Source organism: Sebastes umbrosus, chromosome 16 (genome assembly GCF_015220745.1).
Source record: "Sebastes umbrosus isolate fSebUmb1 chromosome 16, fSebUmb1.pri, whole genome shotgun sequence".
Taxonomy (NCBI): Eukaryota; Metazoa; Chordata; class Actinopteri; order Perciformes; family Sebastidae; genus Sebastes; species Sebastes umbrosus.
In genome coordinates this window covers 26753626-26763527 of record NC_051284.1, presented here as the reverse complement: position 1 = coordinate 26763527, position 9902 = coordinate 26753626, and the positions used below count along the sequence as shown (strand labels likewise).

Below are 9902 nucleotides of genomic sequence, written 5' to 3'. Positions count from 1 at the left end.
ATGGAGAAAATAGAACGTGTTTGTAGTTCTGTGTGTGAAGTCATTTGAAACCCACTGGTGGTCTTAACTGATAAAGAATACATTTACTCAAGTACTGTACTTCATTACAATTTTACTTTACATTTTCTGCTACTTTATACTTCTACTCCACAATTCTGACTCAAATATTGAACATTTTACTGCTCTACATTTATTTGATAACTTTAGTTACTTTGCAGATTCAGATTAATAATACAAAATATTAACAAAAAATAAATTATGATATATTAACATAGATTAAAATAAGATAAGATGGAAAAATTCACATTCCAGCAGTATATAAAGTAATTAAAATGAGCTCCACCGTTACCAGCTGCAACATTAAAGTGATGAACACTTTAATGCATCAATATTTATAATCACATAATATACATTATACTGAAATTGGCCATTCTGCATAATATGTACTTTTAATTTTGGGACTTTAAGAACATTTTGATGATAATACTTTTTAAATGTAGGACTTTCACTTGTAGCAGAGTACTTCTACACTGTTGTATTGTAACTTTTACTATAATATCTGAGTACTTCTTTCACCACTGTTGATGAGGGACTGTTTGCAGGGACAGATTTTACCATTAGGCAAGGTAACAACAGCCTGGCCCCCAAACTAAAAGGGCCCCTAACAGCTACAGATTTATTATGATGTTTAGATAGGAAAAATATTGAATTGTCACTATTCTAACTCACTGTACCTCGAAATAACTTACAAAAGGACCCCAAAGCACGTAAAAATATGCAACTCAACTGTTATTATTTACAGTGTATTTCTTTTTCAGAGGAAAATATTGTAGTAGTACTACATTACTCGTTAAGTTGAAGATTCAGATTTGACTCAAAAATATAACAATTAAAATAAGTTATTATTAATTAAACTATCCAGCATCATGTTAGAATTAAAAGCTCCACCTTGAACAGATGTTAAGTACATTTAAGTACATTGTGCTGATAATTCCTCCTACACTGTTGTGTTGCTACTTTTACTTCAGTAAAATACTTTACCATTAGACAAAGTAACAACGGCCTGGGCCCCCAGCTAAAAGGGCCCTTTACAGCTAGAGATTTATTATGATGATTAGATAAAATTATTGAATGATGTTATTATTCTAACTCATTGTAACTTACAAAAGTCCCCCAAAGCACTTAAAAATATGCAACAACTGTATACTACGTACTGTGTACTTCTACTTCAGAGGTACACATTGTAGTAGTACATTTTACCTGACAGAGGGATGTTACTGGTTATGTTGCAGATTCAGATTTGACTCAAAAATATAATATGAGATGCATTATGTTAGAATTGAAAGCTCCACCTTGAACATTGACGTTAAGTAAAGTGTTGATAATACCTCTCTTTCACTCTTCACTTGAAGTAAACATTTGAATACAGGACTTTTACTGTGCAGTATTAATATTTTTACTTCCAAATTAAAACAAAGCACTCCCTTGTTTCCTGAGCAGTACACCGGGGTGAATAACACACAGACAGACAGAAATTTATTGCTTTATAGTTATATAATTAGTATAATATCTAAAATAATAGTTCACATGAAAATGAGGAGACTACAGTTAAATATAACACTTGTACAGACTCTTTAAACTGATAGTTGTCTTAAGTCTACCTGATAATGTTTTTATCTCTCTGACTGCAGCTAAATTTACCTCATGCTCTATCTAAAAACAACTAATGCATATTTCTGCCCCAGAAGACAGAAAGCAGCTGTTGTTCGAGATATAACACACATTTATGGGTCATTGTGTAGCTTCAGTTGACACAGAAAGTGAAGTTCTCCAGCTGTTTGCTCAGAGACGTGCAGTGCGGGGGGGTTGGTGGTGGTGCAGAGATGCAGCTGTGCTCTGTGAGCCGGAGGTTGTGGTGAAGAGGAGGGTTGCACCTTCGTCATTTCTCAGCACAGAGAAGGATCTGCAGGCTGCTCTGTGACCACATCCTCTCCTCTGCTGTCGCTCTCTGCAACAACAGCTTTGACCTTCTTTTCTACACAGATGAGAACGGTGACTTCCTGTTGTTGTGTGGTGGACTCACTCTCTGACATTTACTTTCCTACCGACGCTGTTTGAACTGAAGGAATAAACTTCTTTATTCATGAAGAGAATCTAAACAGTCATAAGCTTCTCTCACTTGTGCAAACTTAAATAAACCCACTTTAATAAAGTCAAAATTATTTCTTAAAAAAGATGTTAAAACACAGATTAGTCTATGGAATTTAATCAAATCAAATATCACTGGAGAAACTTAAGTCACCTTTATAACACTTTATAATATCCATCATTTATAAATTGTAAATTAATAGTTAATTCAAATTTAGTTAATAGTTATTTTACTGTTAACACTGTGAAATTATAATTAATGTTTACTAATTATTAGTAATGCTATAATTTGTTATTTTAACAGTCATTTCATATCACATGAACTACTAACAAAATAATAAAAATATGATGAAACATTATTAATTATCATTCCATTGTTAACAGTAAAATAACTAAGTTTAATTAACTTTGAATTAAATTTGTTATTTTAACAGTTTACTGTTGCACACATTTCAATATTTTATATAGCCTACTATAGTATAAGTGTTTGTTAATGATTACAATTACGGTTATCAGCTATGATACAATATAGTATTTATAAAGTATTTATTGCATGTTTATTTCATATTACACAAACTACTGATAAAATAACAAAAAATATGAATAAACATTATTAATTATCATTTCATTGTTAACCGTAAAATAACTATGAACAAAGTTTGAATTAAATTTGTTATTTTAACAGTTTACTGTTGCACACATTACAACATTTTATATACTATATTATACATATGTGTTAATGATTACAAAATGCATTGTAAACTTTTAAGAAATTGTTTGTAAAACATCTATAAACATTACATCTATAGATATTTGTAACACTTTGTTGATGGTTAATAATTTATTTGTAAACTGTCTATAAACATTATTTGGATGGATATTATAAAGTTACAAGTGATGATTATAACACCTTGTTAAATGGTTAATAAATACTTTGTAAAGCATCTTTAAACATTATTTAGACAGATAGTTAATACTGTGTCAATGGTTAATAATTGTTTTCTGGTCCATCTCTCTATGTAATGTTTAGAGATGTTTTACAAACAATTTCTTAAAGGTTTAAAATAATTTGGTAATCACTAACGAATACTTAATATAGTGTATAAAATGTTTTAATGTGAGCAACAATAAACTGTTAATAGTTTATTAATGTAATCAGAATCTAATTGTTATCATCATTATTATTTATTTCATATTACACAAACTAATGATGAAATCATTTCATTGTTTGTTAACAGTAAAATAAATATTAACTAGGTTTAATTAACTATCAATTTACCATTTATAAATGATGGTTATTATTATAAAGTGTTACCGTCACCTCTCAGTTTGCTCATTAGAAAACAGCTTGTGACGTTTATCTGAGCTGAGATGTTTCAGCATCGTGTGTGAAGCTGAGAAACAGTTTCTTTTCTCAGAAATCAGATAGACGAGCAGCTAAAAATACCTCAACACTGTCTGTGGAAAAACTGATGTTCAGATGTGAGAGCGATGTCTAATTCCTTCTCGTTTAAATAAACCGTTATGACATGAACACTATCTGATATGAGATTAACTCATGAACTAGATATAAATAAAGTTTTCCTGCTCTGGAGACATCATAAGAATCATAAATAACTTGTTTTATAGAGAAATGAAAGCACGTGATTGATCCTCTGAAGTACTTTTATTAGAAGAAAATTAAGCAAACAAACGATTCACAACCACAAAGATATTATCATAAGTATATATAGAAATGTGTATTTGCATGCCAGTTTTAACAAGAATATGCATAGAACTGTTAATCTATTTTAGCAGAATGCAAAATACCCTTCAACATACAAAGTTGTGGATTTATAACTTCAATGTTTATTTACAGAAGCCGACACTTTTGACCTCGTAGGATTCACGTGATCAGCTCTCAGTGGTTCTGCTTTCCAGCTGAACTCTGCAACAGACAGAAAGGACACAATGTCAGGAGCTCTTTTTATTACTCGTTCATTCACATGTTTGTTTCTAAGTGCAGTGAATCAACAACAGGTCACACTGTGTGGGACAAACCTGAAGCTTCCACACCAGAAACGCTACGAAGGCTCCGTAGATGCTGCTCTTGATGATGAAAACAGTGTAGGAGAGTTTGGCGCTCTGTGTGATCTTCAGATATTTCTCTGCAGGGAGTTCAAACATTGACATCAGTGACATGATTCAAAGAGGAAACATCCACGGCACTTTGGTCTATACATACAACACAGTTTAGTTCACAGTTTGTGAAATAGTCAGGAAATTTAATCTATTTGATTCGTGTACATTCGGGCTGTCGAAGTTAACATGATAACACGTTAACCCAAATTTGTTTTAACGCCACTAATGTCTTTAATGCATTAATGCAACTTTTAGGTTGTAGCTCAGTTTTAAAGCTAGAGTGAATATACTGGTATCATATGAAACTAGAAAAACCTAAGAAATCAATTGCTACCAACCATGTCATACTAGCTTTGTCGAGAAGGAGGCTAAATAACGCTCCAAACTTAAGCAAAGTTTTGGTGAGGAAAAACTGGCATAGCCATTTTCAAAGGGTCCCTTGACCTCTGTTTCTGGACAATATCTGTCATTGTTTTGTGTTGTTAATTGATTTCCAATAATAAATATATACATACATTTCTATAAAGCAAGCATATTTGCCCACTCCCATGTTGATAAGAGTATTAAATACTTGACAAATCTCCCTTTAAGGTTCATTTTGAAAGGATAAAAAATTTGCAATTAATTTGCGATTAATCATGATTAACTATGGACAATCACGCGATTCAATATTTTAATCTTTTGACAGCCCTAGTACATAGATCTTTTTTTTTTCGCTCAGCACAACTTTAAACAATGTATTTTTCGTGTGTTTTCTTACAAACGTCCAGCAATACGTGACACACGTGTCAATTTCCGCTCCAGTCTTTTCAAAACAAAATTGCGTAGTTAGGTTGAGGAATAGATCAACTTGATTAGGTTTAGGCAACAAAACTACTTAATTAGGTTTAAGAAAAGATGGTGGTTTGGGTTTAAATAACGCCAGAAGTGCCGCAATTTAAGTACGAAGGTTGTGTGACAAATAAATCAACGTTGACATCTGGTTTCACACGGGACTCAAACACTAGTCTCCTGGGCGAACATCCTGTGTTTTTTGACCTACCCATCCACTCCGACCTCGTCTCTATGCGGTGTTCGCCGCTCTTTATATTTAACAATTACGTGGGTTACATACAAACTGATTTTGTGCTGACCATCACGAAAATTATTTTAAAAATTTGTGTCTATGTAGATGACTCAATACATTACATTTCGTGACTATCTCACCAACTGCTGTGCGACTGGGCTGGTGTTTCTTTACAAATATATAAGACACTAAATGTTTGATAACCACAGTAGAACTGATGCATTGAGGTGTACAGAAACATAATATATTTACCTCTTGTCATGAGATCTCCTTTAGCTGTTAGAAGAATAAGAAATAGATTAGACGAGGACAGACGATTGTTGATGTATTTAGGTCATTTCTGAGTTGCAAACCTACCTTCTTCCCCTTTGATGTATTCTGAATAAAGTCCAGTATGCGTCCCATTGAAGAAGCTGACAGTGCAGGTGAATGTTTTGGTGGGTGTGAACCAGTCTTTGGCAGAGACCCTCAGCCTGCTGGTGATCGTGTAACTGTTGCCTTTCCGCAGGGCAGCTTCGTCAGTCGCCACACCAGCGGTGACATTATCCCCGTCGATGTCCCAGAATACACCGACATGGTCCGGGTAGAATCCACTGGCCACACACACAATGGTCTTCTTCTTGACGTCGTCTTTCTGGTTTCGACACTCCTTTGGTGAAGGTTGAAGCACTTTCACTGTCGGTCCAATGATATTAACATTGTTTTCTGCAGGACAAAGGACAGAAATCACTAAATTAAAACTTTCTCTAGCTGACTCTAATGTACATGAGACCCCTTAATACCAGAATTTACACATGAACATCAGGGTACAAAAAGACTGAACACAAATAAAACATTACAGGAAGAAGATTTAACAAGTCTTATCTTCAGATAAATGTTTGGTTTTATGAGCTGATCTTACCGAGAACTGTTAGTTTGGTTCCCTCTCCAAAATCAGCAGGATAAGTGTCTGAACACACCGCTGTCTCACATGTGAAAAACCGACTACAGTGGCTGATTTAACTTCTAACTTGTTGTTGTTGTTTTTTTACAGCATTTGTGAGTTTTTCACTAACATACATATAAAGTACAATCATGGATCCCACTCATAGACTCATTAAATCCATTATTTCATGCACGTTTTAATGCAAGGAAGCAAAAACTAAATTTTACCATCTGTTTACCAACTGAGAAAATGTTTATAATGACATCCTCTGAAAGCTTAAAAATAATGCATTTGTAGTCTGGCACTTAGACTAAACTTTGTGCCATAGAACAGAGAGATTTATCTCAAACTTTACGTTTTCTTTTGCAGTTTTGACGCACAGCAACACGATGCTGCTTTAGCAAATCACTAAACAAGACATTCAAACAACCCTAAACTTCACTTAACACAATAATCCTCAGGTTTAAGTTAAGAGACGATCACAATACAAACATTTCTGCATGTGATTTTTTTATCATTTTCTTACCCAACACTGTCAGTTTGGTGCCACTGCCAAAGTAAGCAGGATTGTAGTTGTTCACACTGATACAAGGCTGCAGAAAAACTGCTTGAGCTTTCAGCTCTGAGAGCTCTAAACTGTCTTTGTGCTCGTTTTCAGGAAGTAAAACCTTAAAGCACACATGCATGTAGAAATAATACATACCTAACTGCAAACAGCATTAAACTTCTGATTTAAGGTCTATTCAAGACATTAAAAAACAACCCTCAACTCTTACCTGGTAGTTATAGTTTGCCGTTATATCCTATAATGGAACATTATGTTAAGTTTAGTGATTCTTACCTAAAACGGTGAGTTTAGTTCCAGCGCCAAAGTAAGCTTCTCTCTGACTCACAGTGTTTCACAGAGATGATAAGAAGTCGCTGTGAGAGGAATAATCTGGGCGTACAGCCAAATGTTTTAATGCTGCATGACTTTTACTGGAGAGATAACACAGCTCAAACTTCCACCAGAACTTCTTTTTGCTCTTTTAAAAAAGAGAACACTTTGTTTACTAGCAATAAATACAAGGTCTAAAATATATATATATTTTAAAACTGCACATTTTTCTTACTCACATGCTGCAAATAAGCTGTGAATGATGCTCTGAGAGATGTTTTTGTTGCAGGTTTTCTTACCTAAAACAGTGAGTTTAGTTCCAGCTCCAAAGTAAGCCTCGTTGTACGAGCATAGAGACCTTCGACTGTTACAAAAACTCTTCCTACTGCCTCTCTTTGTCTGGGACACTTTGAAATTATTCCAACGATGTCACTCTTTGACATGTAAAGACTTTAATCTACTTTAGTTTGCAATAGAATCAAATCCTACTAGACTTATTGTCACCATTTAAACATCTAGTCTTGTTTTTTGTGGTTATTTTATGATTATTTAATCTAGTAATGGGTGAAACATTGGTGGTTAGGAGTCATTTGAGCCTTAGAGTATCTTTACAGTGTCATGAACATCTTAACAAAATCATACCTGAGCAATATTTAATGAACTTTAAATGTTTTCTTACCTAAAACTGTTAACTTTGTTCCTCCACCAAAGAAAGCTTCTGCACCAGTACCAGAGTCACAGTGAACCTGATCAGTGCTTAAACAGCCCAACATGCTGCTTTTACTTTGAAGCTTTTCTATCCTTTAACAACAACTACAACGACAGCCTGTTTTTTACAAGTTGTATGAAATACAAACATTTCAATAACCACCAGAATTTATGTAAACTTACCAAGAACAGTCAGTTTAGTTCCCTGACCGAAGTAGGCTTCGTTATTGGCACAGAGCTTCAGCTTAATATCAAAAAGCTCTCAGCGGAGCTTACACTAGACTTGAGTGCTGTAACTTTCTTAAAGAAACACACAAAAATATTCTGTTTTCTTACCTAAAACTGTTAACTTGGTTCCTCCACCAAAGAAAGCCTCTGCAGTACCACCAGAGTCACAGTGAACTTGATCAGTGCTCAAAACACATGCTGCTTTACTTTGAAACTTTGCTTTTTAGTTTTACAATAAACGCAACTTTCCTTTTACAACCAACAGCCTATTTCTTTATACAAGAATCATTTACAGACATCTCAATACCACCCTTTATGATAACTTACCGAGAACAGTCAGTTTAGTTCCCTGGCCGAAGTAGGCTTCGTACTGACACAGTGTTTAAGCTTGAGAACAAAAAGCTCTGAGCAGAATTTAAACAAGACTTGAGTGCTGTACATTTCTTAAAGAAACACTCCAATTTTAATGTTTTTTTCCCGATAACTTACCTAAAACTGTTAACTTTGTTCCTCCACCAAAGTAAGCCTCTGTAGTCTGGGTCACAGTGAACTTGATCAGTGCTTTAACAGCCCAACATGCTGCTTTTACTTTGAAACTTTGCTTTTTAGTTTTGTAATAAATGTAACTTCCCTTTTAAAACCCAACAAATGCAGCCTGTTTTTAACAAGTTGTATGCAATACAGACATCTCAATAACCACCTTCTTTATGTCTTACTTACCGAGAACAGTCAGTTTAGTTCCCTGGCCGAAGTAGGCTTCGGTATTGGCACAGAGCTTCAGCTTGATATCAAAAAGCTCTGAGCTGAACTTAAACTAGACTTGAGCGCTGTACATTTCTTAAAGAAACACTCACACAAATTTAAAAATCAGATTTCTTACCTAAAACTGTTAACTTTGTTCCTCCACCAAAGAAAGCCTCTGCACCACCACCAGAGTCACAGTGAACTTGATCAGTGCTCAAACAGCCCAACATGCTGCTTTTACTTTGAAACTATGCTTTTTAATTTTGTATTAAATGTAACTTCCCTTTAAAAACCCAACAACTGCAGCCTGTTTTTAACAAGTTGTATGCAATACAGACATCTCAATAACCACCTTCTTTATGTTAACTTACCGAGAACAGTCAGTTTAGTTCCCTGCCCGAAGTAGGCTTGATACTGACAGTGTTTAAGCTTAACAACAAAAAGCACTCAGCAGAACTTAAACTAGACTAGACAACTCAAATTACAATGCTTTTTTTTTAAAATAGAAATTCTGATTTCTTACCTAAAACTGTTAACTTTGTTCCTCCACCGAAATAAGCCTCTGCAGCGTTGTTCACAGTGAACTTGATCAGTGCGCAAAACAGATGCAGCTTTTACTTTGAATCTTTGCTTTTTAGTTTTATAATAAATGCAACTTTACATTAAAACCAACAGCCTATTTTTTTTTGTGCAAGAATCTTTTACCTCTCAATAACCACCCTGTTAGACTTTATGTTAACTTACCGAGAACACTCAGTTTAGTTCTCTGGCTGACGTTTAAGTTTATTAACAAAAAGCTCTGAGCTGAACTTAAACTAGACTTTGCTTTATGTTTCATAAACAAAACACACAATAACAAATTTTTTTTAAATTGCTCTGATTTCTTACCTAACACTGTTAACTTCGTTCCTCCACCGAAGAAAGCTTCATAACCAGTGTCACAGTGAACTTGATCAGTGCTCAAACAGCCCAACATGCTGCCTTTACTTTGAAACTTTAGCTTCTAGTTTTGTAATAAATTGTCTTTTAAAAACCAAGAACTACAACCTGTTTTTGTTTATATACAATACAGACATCTCAATAAC

General features: G+C 34.3%; 1 protein-coding gene across 4 annotated transcripts in view; it reads right to left on the bottom strand.

Moving 5' to 3' along the window:
* Window positions 1–3797: 3797 nt before the first annotated feature.
* Window positions 3798–9902, bottom strand: part of LOC119504433 (T cell receptor beta chain MC.7.G5-like) — a 98219-nt gene continuing 92114 nt past the window's right edge. For all 4 annotated transcript variants that reach the window (XM_037796535.1, XM_037796537.1, XM_037796536.1 and 1 more), the window contains 5 exons: window positions 6787–6842; window positions 5693–6040; window positions 5588–5611; window positions 4189–4295; window positions 3798–4075 (listed from right to left, as the gene is read on the bottom strand). In XM_037796535.1, coding sequence (XP_037652463.1) covers window positions 4049–4075; window positions 4189–4295; window positions 5588–5611; window positions 5693–6040; window positions 6787–6842 — 562 coding nt within the window. In that variant the 3' untranslated portion in view covers window positions 3798–4048. The remainder of the gene's footprint in view (window positions 4076–4188; window positions 4296–5587; window positions 5612–5692; window positions 6041–6786; window positions 6843–9902) is intronic.